Source organism: Etheostoma cragini, chromosome 18 (assembly GCF_013103735.1).
Source record: "Etheostoma cragini isolate CJK2018 chromosome 18, CSU_Ecrag_1.0, whole genome shotgun sequence".
Taxonomy (NCBI): Eukaryota; Metazoa; Chordata; class Actinopteri; order Perciformes; family Percidae; genus Etheostoma; species Etheostoma cragini.
Window position 1 is genome coordinate 21,875,488 of NC_048424.1, and position 24,024 is coordinate 21,899,511.

The 24,024-nt window shown below is 41.3% G+C and overlaps 1 protein-coding gene across 2 annotated transcripts in view; it reads right to left on the reverse strand.

Moving 5' to 3' along the window:
- The window catches only part of ube2j1 (ubiquitin-conjugating enzyme E2, J1), a 29,272-nt gene extending 17,501 nt beyond the window's left edge, over window positions 1–11,771 (reverse strand). For both annotated transcript variants that reach the window (XM_034899939.1, XM_034899938.1), the window contains exon 1: window positions 11,390–11,771. In XM_034899939.1, coding sequence (XP_034755830.1) covers window positions 11,390–11,420 — 31 coding nt within the window. In that variant the 5' untranslated portion in view covers window positions 11,421–11,771. The remainder of the gene's footprint in view (window positions 1–11,389) is intronic.
- Window positions 11,772–24,024: the final 12,253 nt, after the last annotated feature.

Sequence of the window (24,024 nt, forward strand, 5' to 3'; positions counted from 1 at the left end):
GGTCACCTGTTGACTTGTTAAAAGGTTCCATGGGATGAAAATGTCACTTTGAGATTTTTTTAACATTAATATGCATTCCCGCAGCCTGCCTATGATGATCCCCCAGTGGCTAGAAATGGTGATAGATGTAAACCGAGCCCTGGGTGTCCTGCTCTGCCTTTGAGGAAATTAAAGCTCAGATGGGCTGATCTGGACGTAACGTCCCCTTTCTCTGGTTTGCCCGCCCAGAGAATTTGGCCCCCCATGAGAGAGAGACATCATGGCTTTCAAACGAGCAAAGTGGCAGTTGGTCTAGGCCACACCCCCAATAGCTACAGACTCAGAAATGGCACATACTAAAAAAAACACATTGTGGGACTGGCTGTAGTGGCTGGAATTCTGCACCAATGCTGAAAAGAGACTTCAGATACAGTATTAGGGGACCACTAAGGTCTATATAAAGAGACTTCAGATACAGTATTAGGGGACCACTAAGGTCTATATAAAAGAGACTTCAGATACAGTATTAGGGGACCACTAAGGTCTATATAAAAGAGACTTCAGATACAGTATTAGGGACCACTAAGGTCTATATAAAAACACTTAAAGAGCACCATGTCATGGGACCTTAAAATTCAGCATAATGTGCATTACCACAGCACTAATTCCATGAGACAAGAGTCCCATTCAGGCTTTTAATGTCAAGCATATCAAGAAAGTGCTAAAAATCTGCAATGTAGAAATGATTAGAAGTTATAGTGATGCTAAAATTTACCTTGACGAATTTTACATTTTACAGATTTTACCCTGTGAGCAATCATTAGTAAAATTGAGCTGAAGTGATTATAGTTCATTAATAAATAGCTCAAAACAGAAATGAATGAAATATTGGTTGCTTGTTGAAGATGAGCAGATGACTGGCAGACGACAGCAGGCGTCCTGACCTTGCTGCGTGCTACAAATACAGCTGAACTCGTAACTCAAGGCAGAAAGAGAGTAAACAAGTTTAGTTTTTTAAAGTTGTGTTAAAGGGGTCATGGCAGCATTTTGTGAGTTTTATGTACCGACGCAACATACTCTCAAAGTGAGGCGGCAGAGAATCATCTGGCGGCATTAATGGCCTAGCCCGCAACACACTCAGGCCTGCTGTGGTCTATCCTAGAGTGATGAGGTATGTTGAATGCAGACCTCATCACTCTAGGACGGATGGTTAGTCCAGGTGGTAATGGTGCGGTGATGATGCGTGCGTGTTTGTGTGCGTGCCGTTTCACTGTTTTGCGTAAAAATAGACCTTGTGTATCTTTAGCGGAGTGCGTCGGAGAGTCGCTTCACACACGCTTCTGGGGCGCGCCGTAAAAAACATCTCTTAATATCGATGTAAAGTTCACTGAACAGAAGCTGAAACAGTAGTACCGGTGAGGCTATTTGGCAGCGGTATTGAGTCCGGCGCCCAAGATGATTGCGATTGGTTTAAAGAAATGCGGAGGGAGGTCTGGCAATGCGAGACTAGGAAGACAGAGGTGTAGACTAGGTGTAGGTTTCATCACTGCACGTAGAAGTAAAGGCTCTGACACAACAAGGCAAGCTGGGTCAACGGTGAGTGACCATTGCCCCTAGTTTTTGCGGTGTGTCCCGTACTGTTGCACAGCGCGGCAGCCTTCATCGGCGAGCTAACTTTAGCCGGCGGCCACACAGTCCCTCCGCTCCCAACCGCGGGGAGGCTTCTTTGCAGAAAGACTGAATGACAGCCCGGGAAAGGGACAGTCTAGTTAGCCATCTCCCGGGGTCCTCCTTCTTAGCAGAACTAAGAAGTAGTCATGGACGCAAAATTGGATTTGGAATCCAATTGAATTAGAGCTCGATATCGGGCTCTACCGGTATCTGCATTTAAAATGGCCAATACCATTTTTAAATATTTATTAATCACAGACAAATACATGATTCTGATAAATTAACATTTAAAAAATAAAATAAAAATCGACATCAACCATGTTAAGAGTGTGGTTGTTGCATAGTCTGTCCAGAGGACGCTCTACAACGTCCCTGTTGGCCACACTGATTATTTTTTTGTTAATGTGTTTTTGTTCAAAAGGACTTTTTTTTACGTTTCATATCTTAAGTTTGTATTTTTATACATTTTATTTATCGGAACTTAACTATATTTTAATGTTCCTCTGTTCTGTTACAAAACATTATATTATTATAATGAGAACTTAAATACAAACTCAACTACAAATAAATGTTATGCAAATCTGTGTAAATTTTGTTGCGCGTATCTGGATTATTTAAAAAAAAAATATATATATATATATATATATATATATTTTTTTTTTTTTATTAACCAAATATCTGTATCAGTATCGGCCTTAAAAATTCTTTGTAGGTCGGGCTCTAGTCAGAATCATTGCAGTTTTTAGTAGCTGCATGCGTAAAGTCCACAACCTCTGTTGTCAGTTGTTCTCTGTTGTCCACAACCTCTTGGGGTTAGGACCAGCAGAGGGGCCGTAGGCGCCGTTTGGTTCTGTCGCTGTGGATTCAGACAAACCCTGTTTGTTGTGAGGCAAAGGCAAAGCGGGGCGGACGTGAGGTGACGCCACATTCGGCCTTCGTCACCACTAGACCTTGGCTGCCGGCTTGGTGTGTCAGGGCCTTAAAGAACAAAGACGCTGCTTGATGTAATGCTGAATACCAGGCTGCAGCAACACCAGTCAGAGTACAGGAGGCAAGGCCTCAAAGTGAGGCCACATTAGAGTCCATCTTGGGCAAAGCCTAGGGTTAAATATCCCATCATGCTTTGACACAAGGTCATGACTCGTTGATGTCACAGTCTCAGCCTTGTGCAAAACAGCCCCACTGCAAGTTCAAAGGAGTTGTGGAGCTTTTGGACAGCAAGGTCAATTTGCTTGCTTTTGCTCTCTTTTGGGCTGTTATTAGCGCTCAAGCTATCAGCTACCAGCAGCTGCAAGAAACAGGATGGGGCTGAAAATCAGAATGTTAATAGTGAAAAGATGAGCAGGACTAAGAAGTAGTCTTGGACGCAAAATTGGATTTGGAATCCAATCGAGTGTGGACTGCTAGGGTGGTGAGCTGGAAATAGCGAATGGAGTGACTGTGAAATGAACACGGGAGAAAAAGACAAAGGGCAGCAATGAGGATGGCTGGGAGGGCAAATAGCAGGGGTGGAGGCGAGCTGAGAGGATGTGCTTGCTGCAGGGGTGAGTGAAGCAGCGGAGCAGAGAGATGGCCTGGCACCACGCAGCTTTCAGAGCACGTGTTCTTTCCGATTCTGCTTGAGGACAGACACTCTTCAGTGAATATGGGAACCGACCACAGTAATCTCACATTGGACACACAAGGAGAATGGGGGAAGAGTCTGCCTGTGAGTGTGTGTGTGTATGTGTGCGAACAAGGTTTCCCCACCTTCTCCTGTTTACACAAGGTTGTCATGGAGTGCTTGCAGTCTTAAGGCCGTTTTATTTAGAGCTTTCACCGTAGCCTACGTAAGTGGGCTGATGTTTACACTTGTGCGCTGGTGTGTGCGTCAAGCCGGGATATGTGTGTGTGTGGGGAGTGGGTGATATAGCAAGGGAGAAGTCAGTTGGGAGCAGCGTTGTTGACGACCAAGAGTCACTTGAATCACTGGCAAGGAGCCAGTCACATACACTGCAATGAGTACAGAGATGGACTGGAGAGCAAACTCCACAAGTCTTCACTTTATACATGTGACATATGACATACCCCCTCCTTTCATCATGGTTACCATGCCCCAAACAGCTGCATCTCAAAGGTAATTATAAACTGTACCTGACATAGTGAAAGGGAGTGAAACAGTCATGAGAGAAAAGGGGAGAAGTTTAGCCTTGAGTGTCTGAAGATAGAAAGATGAAATGTCCCTTTTTCTGTTTGAACTTTTATTTTTCATTCAGAACGCAAGAAAAAATAAGAGTTTACTTGCAAAATTGAATATGTTAAATCGTTTTACTCAATAACAATGTTTTGGAATCGTGAACACAATTAAAATGTGAATAATTACACAGCCCTATCACACTGTTAGCCTGTGTAGGCCGCCTGGACCACACTTACAGTGCAGTGTACAGCTCAGAGTTACTGTGTTTGTTTGGATTATATACAGTAAATTCAACCTCAGTGTATGGTACATGCCCGTTGCCTGAGGGGACAAGCCCGATGGGTGGCCTAAGTTCTCCTGACAGGAAGAAATGGTCTCCTCGACAACTACCCAGCAGGCTTTTGCACAAGACAGCAGCACTGGGCCTCATTCCTACAGCACACACACATTATGACTGTGTGGAGGTGGAAAGATGTTTTAATAAGTTTGTGAGCAGTTATAAACTATTTGTATTGTCCTCCATCCCACAGTTGTCCATCTACACATGCTGTATGTACACATGCTTTTGATAATAATAATACTGTTAACTTTTTTTTTTTCAAAAGTAAGTTCTAGTTTTCCTTTGTTTAACCCCACTGTTGTCTTTCGGTCTAATTTGACCCTTTTCCAAAAACTTTCTATATCAGAAATGTGGCTTTCTTTCAAACATATTTTCCAAAAAAAGTAACGTGGATGGTTCCCAACAACCCTGCTCACAACTTAAATTAATATATTTTATAATATAATAGTAAAAGAACTTTTAAAAAAGTGTAAAAAAAAAGAAGAGAAAAATGTCAATAAAAGTGACAGAAATGTGAAAACAAATGTCAAATAAAGTAACAAAAATGTTAAAGGGTGTTGAAAAAATAAAATAAAATTTCACAAATCCCAACATTGTAGAAAATACCGGGGGCAAGGCTCAGAAAAGAAAGACACTTTGGTGGGGTAGCTAGGAGCAATGGAGAGACTTAGATGAGCCATAGCTAAAAAATAGAAGTGAAAAGATTCTCTTTCTACTTCAAGCCCCGGGTTAGTCCTGACAGAGAGACCACTTGGGGAATCCATCAGTGCCCTGCAGAGTGGAATCAGGAGCCTGAAAGGTGTGATAGGCTATCAGACATGGGCAGGCACTTGAATGAGAGATGAACCTCTTTAAAGAGTCTGCTCAGTGCCTCATCCATCAGTAATCTGGATCAGACTGGAGCTACATCAGGTCAGGTCCCACTGATTAATGTTACTGGGACTGAGATCCAGCAGCTAACATTAACGATGGAGGTTGGAATATGGCTGAGCGATTTAAAAAAATAATCTAATGCAATTTCTTTTCAACTAATATTATTCAAAATGCAATTATTTTTTAAACTATTTGCTGTTTTACTCAACAAAGACAAACATTAAATCATTGTATAGTCTGACCAACACAATATGAGAAAGATTAATCAAACTGTTCTTTCCTGTAGGCCAGGCCTGTATGTTATTATATTGATGAAATTAAGTGATGTATGAATTTATATGAATGGCATATTTATTTATTTATAAACTACATCAATCACAGTGACTGATTGGCTGAATATCCAACCTTGCAAACATGCAATAACTACCATGACAATTTAAAGAACTGACAAATATGCCTGGTGTAAAAATTAATATGAAAGGCAGAAAGAAATCACATTAAGTGCCGATTGCAGATATACGCTTTTAAAAACAGGGTGAACATTACGGGACAGACAAATAACCTCAATGTCTCCATCTCAACATCTTTTAAGAAAAACTGTTTCAAGAGAGAGATTCATTTCTCTGTTTGTTCATCTCACTTCAATTTTATTGCTGCAAAATGGGATTGTCAAGAGACAAACTGACCAAAACGTATATATTAATAGATTGATACTGGCCTCTGTGTAACCATGCAATATTGCCACAAAAAATAGCAGCATTCTATGCTGTATCAATCGCCCCCCCCCTCCCCCCTATTAAATATATAGGCTATACTGTATGTATACAGCCAGCCATAGTGGTCCGAGCTCTGCTGTGCCGGCCTGGCTAATGTACACGGAGGGCATTTTCTACAGCTTATCCCGTGTATTTATTAAAGCCACGAGCCAAGGCTTGGTCACCGTACTAAGGTGCATCATATCTTTTGCTGCTTGAGTCATTTTCAAATTCTGTTCTGAAGTCTGTCAGTAGGGACATACGCGGTCAGTGATCCGTCGGATGATATTTTGCTTAATGAAGACATACTGGTGTTCGGCTTTTTAGCCATGCAACTATTGTATATGGCTTTGTGGCGGTTTTTAAAGTGGTTAAGTTTGGAGCATCGTGAGGTAGCAACATTAGCAGGTCGATTTTTGCACAATACTTGATGCTGCACAGCAACTTGACAAAGTGATGCTTCCTCTGTAGAATGCTTAACTCTCACGTATCCCCTGACCAGAGTGTCATTGCAGCAGTGATAGGAATAACGGCGTTAGAAAATAACGTCACTATAAATAAAAGCGTTACGTTTTTCAGTAATCTAATTGATTACTCTTTACATCTTAATAACGCTTTTACCGTTACTGTCAAAAAATGCAACCCGTTACTATAATTGAAGCCATTTTCTTTTTCTTTTCCAGACCAACTAGATCTCTGGGCCGAGAGGCAAGGACGTTTTTTCTCCCTTGGTTAGTGGACCGTGCACGAAACAAGCGCATAAATAGTGACGATTGGATGGTAGACACACACACACACACACACACAGAAGTAAAAACATCAGGGCACTTATGTTATTGACACAAAAAAGATATAAAATGTATTTTGTGTGTTTGCATTAAGTATCCATTTCATTAAAATATTCAGATTTACCATCAACAATTACAAATGCACATGTATTTAAGTTCCATTAAAAAGGGTGGAGGTGGGGTCACATTTTAGCATATAAAGATGTACTTGACAGTAACGCATTGCTAACTTTCTGGAATAACTAGTTACTTGTATAATTTATAACTGAGTATCTAATTTAGTTACTTTTTGGAAGAAGCGACTAGTAACTCTAACTACTTACTTTTTAAGGTGGGTTACCATTACTGCGGTGTAATAGGATGATACTTTGTGAGATGCCAAACAGTGAGTGCTCTGTGACCGGCGCTCCACTGCTCCATATCCCATGCCCATTTTTGGCTCTTCCTTCCGGCAACAGTAAGCAGAAATGACAAGGAAAAGCCCTTCCCACACAAGTGTCTCTGGCTTCTGTTGGCTTTGCGGAGGTCCGGTCACTGGCCCAAGGCGGAAGGGTGATAATCCTTGTACGCCAAATCATCTTATGTAACATATTTTGAGTGTTTGCCACTGGGAATGATTCACAGTTGGTCCAGAGGGAAGAGAGGAGACATTATTGCATAATAATAAGCCATTTCCAAAGATGTGAAAATCACAGAGCACAGAAAAAAGAGGGAAAAGACGCCAACAAAATCAGAGCACTTTGTAATGGTACTCTGTTGTTGTTTCCACAACATTTAACTAAAAAGGTAAAGCCAGGATGAGAGAATCTTTCCGACTCCAGCCTGTTGAATAACCTTGTGGGTGCTGATAGCTTCGAGCTACAATTCTCGTGACACACATCCACAGTATGAGGACAAGGTCGGGTGATCTTCTCTATTTTCATATCGTCCAGTCATGGTTCCTCAAGATCACTTATCGGCGGTGTGGCTCAGGGACTGACGGAGCTTTAACATAATAAAACAAAACGCTGAGTGAACATTACTAGCTATGTTTTTCGGGTTGGCTTTGATGCGGTGTGCACCCCCACTAACCTAGAAAACGGTTTTAAAACAGAAGCTAACGTTACTACAGCGTGTCGGAGGAATACGGCATCTCCTGCAGCGGGGGGGCAGAGGGACCACGGCGGTCGCTAACGTTAGCTTCTTGTCTCATCTGGGGTCTGATAAACAGTACATTTTTATTTATTTTATTTTCCAATAAACTGTCGCGGTCATATTTCACGGGACCAGCGCGAGTGCAGATTTCATGTCGCAGATTTCAGCTGTTAGCTTTCTCTTCTCCCTACCGTTTTTTTTCCTCGCGACCGCAAGCTGAATATCAGAAGGATTCCTCTCACCAACATCGCCATTGTGATGGCATATTTTTTCAATTCTATGACGTTTTGCAGTCCAAATGATTTATTGATTAATCAAAAAAATGGATGGCAGATTGATCAATAAGGAAACTAGTCAATACTTTCAGCGATTGCATACAAGCATTGTAATATTTGGCCTTGCATTATGTTCAGTAAGGAATTAATCCAAGGTAGTTTAACCCTTGTGTTGTCTTCCCGTTGACCATGCAAATTTTTTGTTTTTTGTGATCAAAATTTAAAACAAAAAATGATTATTAAACGTTTTGGTCGACATTTTGAAACTTTTGCTTTTTCCTGGTGTTTTTTTCTGCATTTTTCAAGCGTTTTGTTGTTTTTTCCCCCCGTTTTTGAAGCTTTTTCTGACACTTTTGTTTTCAAATGCTGTAAAATGTAATAAAACCCACAAATTCAATGAAAGTAGTGAACTGAGGATTTATTTTACTTGTGAAGAGCGTTGTATAAAACCATCCATGTTATTGTTTTTGACAATTTGGTTGAAAGAAACTACAAATTTCTGATATACACCACCGGTCAAAAGTTTGGGGTCACTCACAAAATTTCCATTGGACTCCATTCTAGACAGAATCCCAGCTGAGATCAGTTGCCTTGCTTTTTTAACCAGAGCAGCAGTTTCCAGATTACATTATGTGCTTACATCATTGCAAAAGGGTTGTTTAATTTTTCTTAGTTAGTTTTTTAAAATAATATCAGATTAGTAAACAAAATGAGCATTTGGAACATTGGATGAATGGTTGCTGATAATGGGAAATGTAGATATATTACATTAAAGATCAGCCACCCACCCAGATCAGCTGGTATCCTGTCTATAATGGAGTGGAATGGACATTTGTAAGTGACCCCAAACGTTTGACTGGTAGTGTAGATACTTTTAAAAAGTGGGTCACGTTTGACCCGAGGACAACCTGAGGGTTAACAAGCGCCTTGGACAGAAACTCCAGTGAGATCAGCTCTGAATATTAAAACTGAAACTTCCTAAACAAATCTAAACAAATCATGCGGCCTGTGGGGACTTAGCAGCTGTGTGTGGTGTTGTGCGTACGTGTCAGTGTGTGTCTGTCCTTGGAGCAAGGTTGTCCACACATGGCAAACTTCAAACCTACATGACACCCTAGTACAGAGGTACTCAATCTTTTTTACAACTAGATGTAGATAACAGACCAGGGACTCCCCCATGTACAAAGAATTTCCAATTTATAGGTCATAATTGAAATAAATGAATGTTTCCACATGGTCTATACATTGATAATCACTGATCTATTGAGTTCTTGGTTATGCATGGCATGCCCTCATATTTTTTTATCTTACCATTATTTTTTTCTCCATATTCTCAGTTTCAGTTCACGTCATAAAAATACATCATATCTGGTAACACCTGCAGATAAAGAAGTGCTGGTGTACATGTGCAACACTAGACAAACATATTAATAAAAAAAGAAAGTCATATGCATTTTTGATCAAATACTTTTTCTCAATCTTTTTGGGTGCGGGTCCCCCTATCCATTATCCCCCCCCCATCAGATGAGGTGTAGGCTAATTTCTCTGAATATTATGATTGATTGCTGGTTAGGCCCTAACTTCTTTTCTTTATCAATGTTTAGTGAAGACTTTAAATTTCACGACCAGACCGATTTGTAATGCTGCAGTACGGCGTCCCGATCCCTGTGAAGGAAGCACCAAGCTGGCAGAGACACTGAAGAGAAGACGAGACACTGTCTCGTCCAGTGGCAGCGGCGTAAACCGGCAGGTTTTAACAATATGAGACTGACTAATGGTCTGTCTGGATTTATTTTCTTATGAAACTTGTAAAACAACAACAATGTTGTCCATAGTCACTCTATAAACATCCTTTTTTTAGGACAAACTGGGCTATTCGAATACTTGAGCAACAGGGTGGTCACTTGAACACACACACGCACACACGCACGCACACGCACGCACGCAGTAGTAGATATGGTCTAGTATATATATTTTCTCCATTTTAGTTGTATGTCGTGCATCTTCGGCGGAAACATTTCCCTGATGATGTTGCTTAATAATGTGTTATTTCAATGTAGCCATGTAGGTACATTTTAGCCTTATGTATAGCTGACTCATTGAAAATACTTTTTTTTTTTTTTTTTGCTGGACAGCAACAGGAGGATGATGATTACGATTTAAAGTTTATGACATTGCTGCTTCTTCTTTTTTATTTATTTTTACTATTTAGAGAAACGACTCCCCGTCCCTACTTAGGACACTCACCCATTCCAACTTTAAAAGTGACCAAATGGCTTAAAATCACGAGAAATTAACACGTAAACAACGTGTTGTCAATGTGTTGTCTACGCAATGTACACGTGTTGACGATGTGTTATTTACGTGTTGTCTATGCGTTGTCAACGTGTTGAATATGTGTTATCTATATGTTTTTTACATGTTGTAAACGTGTTGTCTAGGCGTTGTCTATGTGCTGTATACGTGTTGTCTACGCGTTGTCTAAGTGTTATTTACGTGTTGTCTACGCGTTGAATATGTGTTGTCTTCTTGTTATTTACCTATTGTATACGTGTTGTCTACGCGTTGTCAACGCGTTGTCTATGTGTTATTTACGTGTTGTCAACGTGTTGTCTATGTGTTATTTACGTGTTGTCAACGTGTTGTCTAAGTGTTATTTACGTGTTGTCTACGCGTTGAATATGTGTTGTCTTCTTGTTATTTACCTATTGTAAACGTGTTGTCTACACGTTGTCTATGCGTTGTCTATGTGTTATTTAAGCGTTGTCAACGCGTTGTCAACGTGTTATTTACGCAGGGTATATGTTTTGTCAATGTGTTGTTTACGCGTTGTAAATGTATTGTCAACGTGTTGTTTACGCATTGTACATGTGTTGTCTATGTGATGTTTACTTGTTAATAGCGTGTTGTCTACGCGTCGTCAACGTGTTGTAGACGTATTATAGACGTATTGTCTACGTGTTATTTACGCGTCGTCAACGTGTTGACTACCTGTTATTAACGTGTTGTTTCCGTGTTATTAATGTGTTGCTTCCTGTTTGGCTTTCCATACTAAAAAGAGAGTAACGTTCCAAAACGAGGCACCACGTAGCTCTTTCAGCCAAGTACGTGAGCTGTGCTAATCACTATGAAAACTGAATGAATATAGATGTTCTGAATAGTAAATAGTGCAAAAACACATGTTACGAACACATGTTAGCAGCGAACACAAGCACTAAAAAATAGGGTCAATAATATTCGGCTCACGTCAGTGTAGTCGCTTAATTTACATTTATTTTGTTCACAATTAGTTATTCTACCGTAAGTTGTTTAAGAAAAGTCAACAGGGAACTGGTGGGTTTCAAACGTGTCGGTCATGTTAGCAAACTCAGAACAGAACAGTTGCAAAGTGAGCTTACCTGGACTCTTGAGGTTATATTTATTCTCCATACTAACAGATGGCGAGCACTCTGTTGGAAGATGACGTCCTGTTGAGTTAATGTTGCTAACTGGCTAGCTAACTAGCTCCCAGCTACCTACTTAGCGTTAGCTTCACTTAGCAGCCCAGCTAGCTTCCTTCGGGTCCTCAAAGATGAGCAGAACAATTGAAAACGTCGCTAGGTGGTTGACTCTCCACGATGTTCCCGTACGTAGGTAAGATAGACGCTATTTTAATCCGGCAGTCACAAGAATATCCAAGAGTTGTTTCTCAAGTTATCCGCTGTTTCGGTTTTGAAACAGTTTGTTAGACGTTATCCGCATGACGTCATTTGTGGAAACGTAAACAGGAAGTGAGTGACAACTGGCAAAAAAAAGAAGAAGTCTACTTGTAGTCTGCATTGTGGAAAAGTTTAGAAAATGATATGGTATCTAAAACAACACACACAATCACACTTAAAGGAAAACATATTATTACATATTTTGAATACAAAGATAGAAATGTATGTAATATTGTTAATCTCTTTATTTTATTAGGGAAGTTTCACATTCATAAATCAAAAGGTTCAAATTCAAAACCATGCTTTAAACTATTCCAAAAATTAACATATATTTTCTCATTAATTTTGTAACAAATAAGAAAGCTATAACTATATCTGAAATATACTCCAATCTATTTAATTAAGAATATCTGCTGTCAATGTACTATGAGGTTTGTAAATCTGTCACATTTTTATTTTTTAATTTTAATTTTTATTTATTTCACTTCATGGATCTATTCATATTGTATTTATTACCTTTGTTACCTGTTCTCATATTTTATAAGTTGCAAATTCTTTCTTTATAATTTTCTATTTTGAGCTGTGATGACTGAATGTTTTATATCTTTAAATAAAAAATAAATTAAAAAAGTCTCCCGGCCGTCTTCTGCATGTGCCTTTATAAGAAGTCAAGACCACCTTTGTCAAGTCCAAGACAAGTCCAAGACCAAGACTAGCCGAGTCCAAGACAAGACCGAGTCCAAAGAGGGTCGAGTCCGAGTCAAGACCGAGTCCAGGACAGAAAAAAAGGTCTCATGCATGACAGTATGAAGACAATCATTTTGGGTTTGGCTTCCCCTCCAATATTATCATCAACATAATAAAGACACCTGGACTCGGTCCAGACCAAAAGCCATATTAGGGCAAGACCAGTGGCCGAGACAGAGACAAGTCCGAGTCCAAACACTAGCGAGTACGAGACAAGTCGGAGACCACAGAAAAACGGTCTTGAGTCCGGACTTGAGTCCAAGACTGGACTCGAGTACTACAGCCCTGTCACAATTAGTACACTATTTACATAATCTACCTCAGTGAAAGATGCATACATGAACAAATATATTAGACATCAATATAAAATAAACAATAAATATAGACAAAACAATTATATACATACAAAGTAACTGTTGCATAAAAAAAAATAAAAAAAATAAGTTGAGTGCAAAATATGTAAAGTGTATGCAATGTCGCACTAAATGCTTGCTCTTGTGGGAATTACTGGAATGGTTGGGTCTTTGTAAATTATAGAATGTGGTCTAGACATTCTCCATCTGTAAAGGGTCTTGAGATTGTCTCGCTGTGTGTCCCTAGGTTCTGTTTCCTGTGTTATTATCTGTTTACCTCCCTAGTCTTGTCATGTTTGACTTCCTGTCCCGCCCTGATGTGAATCACCTCTCCCTTGTTTGCTCATTAACTGTTGTATTTAGTCGTGGTCCTGGTCCCCGGGACCCTCTTGTGCATGATTTCACGTCAACTGCCTGGTTTATTTTTTCACCTTATATCTATTTTTCAACTACGCCCGCCTCGTCCTTCGGGTTCCGGGGACCGTGGCAACCTGCAGGGTGAGGCGCCTCGGGTTGTTCTTTCAGTTGCTCACTACTACCCTCAAAGCCTATTCCTACGGGTCCCCGAGACCCTGCTGTTGTGGGGTATGTGTGTGCGTCATCTCACATCTCACACAGCACAAGTGTCCCAAAGGGTTTCAAAATATCTGCACGCACACACAAAAAAACATTAGAAATGAGAACGATGATAGCTGAGGTGGTGACGGCGACGACACCCACCTCGAAAGGGAACCAGCTGCTACGTGTGTGTGTGTGTGTGTGTGTGTGTGTGTGTGTGTATGTAATAAAAGTGTTTAGAAGGACGAGGTCGAGCCTCGGGTTGGATTCCTTCCCCCTTTCCCTTTTTGTTTAACCACTACAAGAGGGTCCCAGAGACTCGAAGGCGGATGCCTCGGTAGTAGAGAAATACAACTGGATGGTCAGGACCAGGCCAGCTGTACAGAGTGTATCTCCATGGTAACTTAGAGGCCTTTGCTTTTGTACCGCTAGGCTAAATCCATCCAGGATAACTGGGAATTCTTGGCTTAATTCCTTATCCTGCTTTTGTGCAACAGCCCCCTGGTCCAAAGTCAGTATTGTAGTATTTCATTGTTATTTTAACAGTGCATCAGCAAAATGCACCAAGGCTCTTACACACACAGTATGCTTGTTATACAAACACAGGGAAGTGCAGCAACACACACACACACACACATGCAAAAGATGACTTCTCTGACTCTCTGTACAGATTTTGTTTACATTTTGATTATGCAGGTCGTGGCTACGGATCAAAAGCAGCTGAAATGGCAGCGTAGCCATTTATGCTCCCGCATGATATTTCTGTCCATTTGAACTTCTTCCTGAGTGCAGAGGGAAGCCGGTACATAACCAGGTGCTGTCAGGTGAAGAGGGGAAAATATAACATATTGCATGTCCCATCTTTTGTTTATTTTTACTGAGTCAAAGTGCCAACAGTCCCGGTTGTTCTGCTTGCTTCCACTTCGACAGAGAGTTGACATTTCCCTGCTAGTTTTTTTTAAACCATGAGACACCGCTGACAGCTCTCTGCAGCACTGTCAGTCTCACCGCAAGTTAAACACTCATACAGGATTTTCCTCCATGATCCGTCTTTATTTTCACCTACTGGCAACATCGTGTTGTCCTCTTCCTGTCTCTAAATGTTCCAAAAACTTTTTCTACTATTTTCTAAACTATTTTCACCCTATCCATTATTGCAAAAGTCATTTAAAGACGAGGGGAGCTAGGGGTGCTACCTTGATAGCATCAAAATCACTATTTTTAAAACACTACAAACACTGAAAACAATGAAACTTATTCAAAGTATCACCAGGGGCTCTACACAGGAATTTGAGCATTGAGAACATTGTTTCAATTTTTCAAATACTTGTTTTGCAAGCTGGACAACAGGGTAATTCCCTTTGGGGAAGTCTGCATTAATGCAGATTCATGGAAAGGGCTTGGTAAATGTGCACTCAAACTCTCACACCCTTTAAACAAAAAAGACAAAAAGTGTGTGCTTCCGGACCTTGGGATTGGGGCACTGGGTTGTTCTTGCTCTTCTAGATCCACATGTCCTGGCTTTGGGTTTGTTTTGACACTTCTGATGCAGTGCATCCATATATTCCTCACTCATCCACACACTCCACTGATCCTGTTTACCCACCACCAGGGCCTGAAGTTTACTTTTTTTGACGACTTGACAGGTTGTTTTTTTGCCTCAAAAGGTGAAACACAGGAATCACATGAACGTCCCTCTCCAACTGTGCTACCGTCGTCAGTGCCTTGGCCGCAGCGGTCTCTTCCGGAAGCGCAGTCCTTGATAGTTTACAACTTATCGTGTGTAGGTGGCTTTTTCATGGCTTGTTGATATCTTATTTAATGACTCGTGGTCCTTAATTGCTTCTGATGGGGTTATGGGTGTGGCAGTACCTCAGTACGTAGGGAGTTGGGTTGGAGGGGTCACAGACTGGTAGCTGGAGAGATGCTAGATCACCACTGCCAGGTGCTCTTGATCAAGGCACCCTTGTTGCCTTACTCAAGAGCACCTTGGCACTACCCATGAGGTGAACTGGCACCTCTCCAGCTAGCGATCCACACTGCGTACTGTAGTCCGTGTGGGGACTTGAACCAGCGACCCTGCAGCTACTGCCACCCCATTCCTAAACAAAACCCCCCCACTGGGGATCAATAAACAGTACAAATTACAAGAAATTTAAAATGTTTAGTCTCAATTGCAAAAGGATTTGACTTTGCTTTCTCCGAGCCACACACAGTCACTGCAGTACACGTGTTCTGTAATGTTGTCATAAATCAGCCCCTCACCAACCTTGCTGTTGTCGCCGATGGTTCACTTTGTGTTAAAACGTCTTCTTTTACTTGTCAGTTGTTCCTTTCAGCTGGCCTTTTCATCCCAGTAACGTTCCGCCATATCTTCAGCTTCAATCCAACGAAACTGCGGATCCTTTGAAATGTAAAAGAACGACAGCTGCAAAAAAAAAAATTCCCATTTGAGACTGACAGTTGACATAGACAGTGTTACCTGCCAATCACTAAATTTACCCGCTTTTGGCGGGTGGTCTGACTATTATTTCAGGCCCTGCTCACACATCTCATGTTTTTGCAATTAGTTATCATGATTATTTATCAATAGACCTTTCATTGGCACTTTAATCAGTTTGGACTCCCTTCTTTTTGAGTTTGTGAGACCATATACAAAAAACGATAAAAATAATATATAATGGAGGAAAAAGGGGACTATGCCTTGTCTTTAAGTGCCCATTCACATTCAGTACAGATTAAGGCTCACTTGCCTGTTGTCTGTGGATACGTTTCACTCTATTTAAAAGTGATAAAACAGCAGAGCGTCATGGTACTGTGATATAATATTAACTGTAGATGAGCCGTTGACTACAAGACACCCTACATTGTTGTTTTGAACCAGCCAATGTGCAAAATGAACATCAAATCTCAAGATCACATCGCAAGGCAACAAAGGGACACCACTGACTCATGCCACACCACATCAAGTGCAATCCAGTTATTCTGCATGTGTGCCCGCCATGCACTTCAACCCCTGCAGTCAACTGCTCTCGTCATGTACAGATGCTAAGGGGATAAAATCTCACTCCTGCAAAGTCAAAACCCACAGGAGTCATGAGTGTGCTATGTGGCTTAGTGACCTTTGCCCCCTATCAGCATGGCTGTGCTTTTACTGCATCATGTGCATCCATAGAGCATCTAGACGGGCCTCGAGGTGCCAGCCACAAACCTCCTTCCATTATAAAGCAGGTGTAATGCAATTGAAGTAATTCCCCGTTCTCTAACATCACTCAAAATATCGATACATCTTGTAGTCAGGATCATAGCAGCTTATTCCTGACCCTGGAAATGGTTTATGGGACAAAAAGATGTCCAATCATTGCCCACAGAGCTTCCAACTGACAGTCTTCATCAAATCAGTGAAACTGAGTGTCTGGTAGTTTTGGCGCATGGTGATCTTTAGAGCCCACCAGAGGGCAGGTTGCGTCCAGGGTGTGAAGGGGTCTGGATCCTGAAATGGAACTTGTTCAAGTGTCACATACATGGATTCGTGCAATATAGTTTTCTTTTAAGCACCGCTTATCAGTGAGAAGGAGGCTAGAGAGAGGGAGTTGCAGCAGGTCTAGGGGGCAATCTGAGGCAACAGGCAGTGGACGATGAGACTCCATCCCTGACCAGGACCGACACTGCTAAATCAAAAGAGACAAGAGCATCTCAGCTGGACTCCTTATGTGTCTGCACAAGAGCTATCACGTCTTCAAGTCACAAGGAGTCAGTACTTACAATAAATCATCAGGTACACCCTAAAGACAGAAGGTTCCACACTCATCTCATGTGAGCCTGAGCCTTGGAAGTGGACCTTGAGATGAGTTTATTGTGTCCTACATTTTACTGTCTCTTGTTGAAGTTAATATGTGGTAAAAGTAGTGTGACCATAAAGGAGGAGTCTGGTGGGTTAGGGGCTGGGACTTCAGAGCTGTTTCCAGTTCAACAGAAAGATCTCAACAAGGGTTTAAAGGTCTATCTCTGAAGAAATCCTTTACATAATGTTGTTTGACACATAGAATATTAATCTGAGCCTGTCGGCGGCAAAACAAGCCCTTTAGTGAAGGTAAACACAAGCTGGACAATCGGCATATTAACTCACATTGTTTCACCGATGCCAACTGCAGCGATCTCACTTTCAGTTTTTCTGAAATTTCTTACACACAATTGCTGGTACTTGAGAAACAATGACCACGGCTAGTAACTCGTGCAACAACCCCCTGAACCAATAATGCTGAACTACAAGCACAATTCCTGCTTTACACTCAAATTGCAGTTCTTGAACACACCATTTTCAAAACACTACACACAATTCTCTGTATTTGGCACCTTTTTTCATCAAGAAAATCTCTGCCATTTAAATATGCACAGTGACTCATCACATGGGCAAACACCTGTCACACAGTTAGCAATCAGAGCTATAAAAGGGCAACAGGTGAGCTGTTCTGTTATGGAGCACTGGATGCCGACAGTGGAAAGAGAGGCAGAGCCAGAGGAGTGAGAGTAAGAGGAGGAGGACGAGGAAGGCCGTTCCAAGGTTTTATTGTTGTCAAGGCAGGGAAAAGGTCCACACGGGGGATAATGGACGGATGACTGGATGGATGGTTATGTCTAAACAAATAAATATATAAAGAAAATGTCAGATCTAAATAACCTTGAACAATCAATCTTGGCAACTTAGGTTGGATCCAGCTTGACTCACATCAGTACTGCATCCACAGTCTGTACTTGGGTTTTTCTCTCAAATTCAAACAGGATTTCACCCTGCAATCAAACGTAAATCAAACAATACACATTCAACTTTCAGGAATAACATTCAATGTGAGAACATATAAGTGTTACACAATAAAAAAAAATCCATTCGACTCACATCAGTCCTTTCTTTCTTCTGCCTGGCTTGTGTGGCGGGAAAAGAGTGTCCCAGGTCTGAAGGGCGGAGGAAAGGGGTGTGGTTTCAGTGGTGATTGACAGTCCATAATTGAGGTCAAGGAAAAGGGGGAAAGTTGATGTCTAACACAAAGTAATGACAACAACCCAGTCTCGTCGCATCCACATGATGCCCCCCCCCCCCCCCCCCCCCCCCCCCCCCCCCCCCCCCCCCCACCCCCATGTCCTCAATGGAGTTGCTAGTAGCCAAGAAGGATTAACAAAAACGTGATGGACTCTCAGAAGAGGTAATTATCTTCACTCGAGTTTCTGCGAGTGAAGATGATTACCGGACGCCACGGTCTTCTGAACAACGCCATACTGAGAAACCCAGAGAGAGTTGTGTGGAGCTGATGGTCGTAATTAACTTTGTATCTACTCATTAGGCGATGGCTTGAATTTAACGGATGTTCATTAATATCAAAAAGCTACACGCTAAAGCTTTAACGCTTGCTCTTTTAAAGGTCCTCCGCCACAGGTATTTAATTACCTTGTGGTAATGTCTGAAGTTCTACCATGGACTCTGTAACTTGGTTACCGTGGTTACCTAGTTTCAAGCCATTCTAGCATGCTTTAGAAAGCCTGCAGGAAGACTCAGCTCCATTTGGGCCAGTTCACATTAACATTCAACCAGCTAAGGTGCTTGACTCTGATTGGTGTAATGGGAAAATTCCTTTTTAAGCATTTTAGGATGTATGACTTTTAAATCTGTCTTTGTGTGTCCTCCCTAAGGAAGAAGACGACTGTATGTCTTTGTAATTTTCCTCCAAGGACAAATGCCGCAAAGTCTAACAGAAAACAATTGTCCAGAGCTGTGTTTATCATAGCAGGTCCCAGGTCCAGACCATAGCCCATCCAAAGAGACAGGATGTTCTTTTTCCAGATAAGACAGAACGACCGGTGTAGAAACTCGAAACACAAAGGACAGATGCCAAAGACGTAACAGCTCCAACGTGTCTTCCAGGGAATTGTTATACTAGGAGTAGACTGTTGTCCTGACAAGGTCTTCTTTTCTCTGGGGGTCCGGGATATAAGGCAGGAGACTTCTGATGTACTGTTAAAAGATGCTGGTCACTCTGTAGCTGATGGGTACATTATAAAAAACGTTCTTATCATTTTATTGTTCTCTGCAGAAAACAATTCAAACTTCACCGAAGACCAAACCTTGATTGTCTTTATTTTGTCTCAACAAAGTCTCACTTCCAAAGAATTCCTCTCTCGCTGCACAAGAAACTTCCACCACATTGGCTAACAGCTAGCCAATGAGAGGCTGGCTATCCGCATCCTTTACCCAGCTCATGAATAGTAATGAGCTCAGGCAACATGACATAAGACTGACCAGCTGTTGTGATTGGTCTGATTTCCCCTCTTATTTCTTTTCAGTGAGTAGAGCTGACAGAGGAGGTAGCAGTTCCTCTTCACATTCACCACATAACACACACACATATTTAGAAAAATACAAGTAAAAACGGTTTTGTGAGGCAGGGCACCTTTAAACACCCAGCAGACATAGAGGATCAGTAGCATCTACTTGGAATTGTTTCCACCCAGTGACTGTAGGTCCAATAATCCCTCCCCTTTTAGCTCTGGTCCAGTCTCCACCAACTCCTGGGAACATATTCGGCACTTCAGCTGCTTAATGCTCCGCTGTGTTCACCAGCAAGTCTCTAACTGAGTCTGTCTGGGGTTTGGTGCTGGGCAGCCAGTGTCCAGCGGGTTAATCAGAGCTTCTTATACTGAAAACAACAAGAAAAAGCCAGGTCCAGCCATGAGGTGAGGTTATTGAGGTTGCCAGGTTTGATGCTGACTGTATCTGGAAACCCACACTGTTGCCTGTAGCCGCACTACAGAAAAGCACTGGGCAGAGGGATGGTTGATGGACGATGGTTGCCAATGGGTATGGTGTGCGTTGAATGCCCCTTAAAATTACAAAGAAGTTTTAATTATTCAGACTCATAGTTATCTGGTGTATTTTTGAACTTTGGAGAGAGTCTGGCTGTTTTCCCTGTTTCCAGTATTAATGCTAAGCTAGGCTAACCAAATCCTGACTCCAGCCTTTGATTGATAGCAATCTTCTTACATCACTCTCATATTGAGAATGAATATGCATATTTCTCAAAGTGTTGAATCATTATTTCTTTAGTCCGGGTTTTAATCACATCACATGATGGAGAATGTGTTTGGGTTAGGGTTGATTCAGGATGGTCTAAAACCTGTTTCAGAGGCGTTTATACTGTAGGAATTCTAGCTTCATGGAGATGGGAATCTTTTATTTTGTATTAATACATTTTAGGATAAATATCAGTCTTTAAAAGGAAGCATCATTGGTAAAAGTAACCTGTAATAACAATACTTCCAGCAACACAGCTTGTGGTGATGATAAACGGAATAAAAGCAAAACTTTCTTAAATGTTGCAGTCACATGTTATCCGACTTGTTTTTTATTGGCTCATCCTTTAATTTCATGGACAACGTTCACAGTGGAGACTTCTCTCTCTCTTTGTTGCTCTGGCAGCTCATTTATCTCTCAAATTATTAACATAACATTATGAAAGTCAACTTAAACTGCTTCCCATATGCTGTGGTAATGACTGAGCACACTGCAACACTGCTTTTAAAAATGATGGCACATGATTTGGACCCGTCTGGGCCGTGTGATCATCTAACAGTTGGTGTCTGTATAGATAAACCTCTAATGAAGCAAGATAGGAAAAAAAAGCTTTATGTAATGTCATGAGGTTGGCTCTCCATCAAGTGCAGCAATCTTCCACCCACCAAATCCAGATTAATTCTGCTTGTGTTTGTTTGTGAGCATGTGTGCGCGAGCGTGCCTGTGTGTGTGTGTATGTGTGTGTGTGTGTGTGTGTGTGACAGGGGTAAATCTGTCTGTTGAGGGAAGCTGGCGCACAGTTTTTGGTCATTATTAGTCGGTGCTATGGGATTTACAGTACAGAGGTCTTGACCCGAAACCGACAAACACAGCAAATATCTGCCATACAACTTTAGAAATCAGTAGCCTATTTAATCGAATGACTCAGCGGATGGATATTGCTGTGAAAAAAGCTGACACCCGGCGCAACTTTTGCACGCCCTGCAGCAATCTCTGCTGTCTATTTTACGAGGGCAGCATCATGGCATACAGGCGCCTGTGATTGGTCTAAAGAAACACAAAGAAGCCAGAGCGGTTGAGCTCCACTGAAGGGCCTTGCTCAAGGGCACCTCAGTGGTGGAAATGAGGCCGGGACTTTCCCCACCCAGATTCTATGATGGCCTCCCGGTCACAAACTCACATCTTTAACCTTTAGGCCAACACTGCCTCATAATACTCAATTGCAGTTTTTCCTAATTCTGTCCAACAAGTGGAACATTTAGGACCAATGACTCACTAGTATGACTGCCAGGGGGTATAATTTAAAATTCAGATGTATATCTGTAATGTAGCCTGTTTCTCATATGATCTGATCATTTCAATTGCATCTTTTCCCGAGATGGCAGACTTTAACTTTCAATTATTCAATTATCATCTGTATTTATATTTTTCCATTCCGAGTACTTATGTATCTTATAGTTAAACTCAATATCATCTATACCATGGGGACTCACTTTTGCTACAGTATTTGTGTTACCTGTTCTTCTATTTAATTTCACGTCACTCATTCACTTGCACTATGGCCACCTAACTTTACTTAATATCTTTTGTATAATGCCACTTTACGCTTTACATCCATTCAGTACTTTTGCAAATTGTTTGTTGCTGTTTGTTTGCTTTTCTGTTGGCTTGTTGTTGTTTTTTAATGTGCAGAAATGCTGCTGTAACAAGGAAATTGCCCCACTGTGGGATGAATGAAGTATTATCTTATCTTATCTTATTTGACCTCATCTATGGCATTGGTCTTTCAGGGTTTAGCATTTGCTGCCCTCTGTTGGTTAAACAGATCAAATGCAAAAACGGACATTCCCCAGACCAATTGAACCAGCATGGTCAGTGTTTTTAAATGTAGTTTATAATCAACTTGATTTTACAGATTTGACATTAGGTGTGCTATTCCACAAAAATGTAAAAAAGATTTGTATACACAGTGGATGTAAGTTTAAAGTTGATAAAGGGTCATGGTTTTGTACAGGATTCCACAACAAAATGCAGTGTAGGAGTGTAGAGCATAAGGTGGAGTTGAGGAGGTTGTGCAAAAAATGTTCAAATAATGGCACAGTCATAAAATAAGTGTGTTATAGTTACCCTTTTAATCATTTATTCCCCAGTTACATCATTAACAAACAACACATGAGCCATACTGATATAAGACAGGCAGAGTGGCTCCACTGATTGTAGCCCTTTCTTATTATTTGCTTTACTTAAGAAAGATATCTTTGGAAAGGTGTCTTCGGATTGGCAATGAGTGATTGTTTGAATCCCTGTAAGCCCTCAGAATAAAAAGATGTGAAACAATTTCACATTGCAGGAGTTAAGACCACTGATTGACACATGAATACACACACAACAGAGTCTATAGACAGCACTGAAACAGCACTAAATACTAAAGCAGAGGGGGACCTGTCCATGGTGCTGAAACAGAGATGTGTTAGTAGAACAGAGGGGACCTGTCCATGGTGCTGAAACAGAGATGTGTTAGTAGAACAGAGGAGGACCTGTCCATGGTGCTGAAACAGAGATGTGTTACCAAAACAGAAGGGGGACCTGTCCTTAGTGCTGAATCAGAGGCGTGTTACTAAAACAGAGGAACCTTTCCATGGTGCTGCAACCATACTAAATGCTAAAACAAAGGGGGCCTGTCCCTGGTGCTGAAACAGAAATGTGTTATTAAAACAGAAGGGGACCTGTCCATGGTACTGAAACCATACTAAATACTAAAACAAAGGGGGCCTGTCCCTGGTGCTGAAACAGAAATGTGTTAATAAAACAGAGGGGGACCTGTCCATGGTGATGAAACAGTACTAATTACTAAAACAGAGGGGACCTGTCCATGGTGCTGAAACCGTACCAAATACTAAAACAAAGGGACCTGTCCATGGTGTCGAACAGATGTGTTACTAAAAACGAGAGGACCTGTCCATGGTGCTGAAACAGAGATTACAGTGTTAGGGGACCCCTAAGGTCTATATAAAGAGACTTCAGATACAGTATTAGGGGACCACTAAGGACTACATAAAAGAGACTTCAGATACAGTATTAGGGGACCTGTGGGGTCTATATAAAAGAGACTTAAGATAGAGTATTAGGGGACCACTAAGGTCTATATAAAGAGACTTCAGATACAGTTTTAGGGACCAATACGGTCTATATAAAAGCATCCAGAGAGCATTTTAGCATAGAGCTTTTACTTCTACTATGCTTGTGGTGAGCCTTTAAATGTTTATCGTTGTTGACTTGAGTCCACAATGGTTGCCAGGAAATCAGCAGCAGGTGGAGCTATACTACCACACACAGTCAAGTCCTGTGGAGAGTTTGCTTCTGGTGCAACAAAAGCAAACTCAAGTTACATAGGCCAGGGTGTTCGCGGCCCCTATGGGGTCCTAACAATCATTGCAGGCGAATCATCTATAGTGATTTTATTATGATGGTCTATTCAGTACAAACATCTGTTCCATGCGTGTCAATCAAGGTGATTTGGTGATGTGTATTGTGTGTGATATCTGCTTTAGTTCGGCAGTCACTAAAAAAGGACTTCTTAGTGACTGCCGTGCTGTAAGGATGTTTGCAGCAAC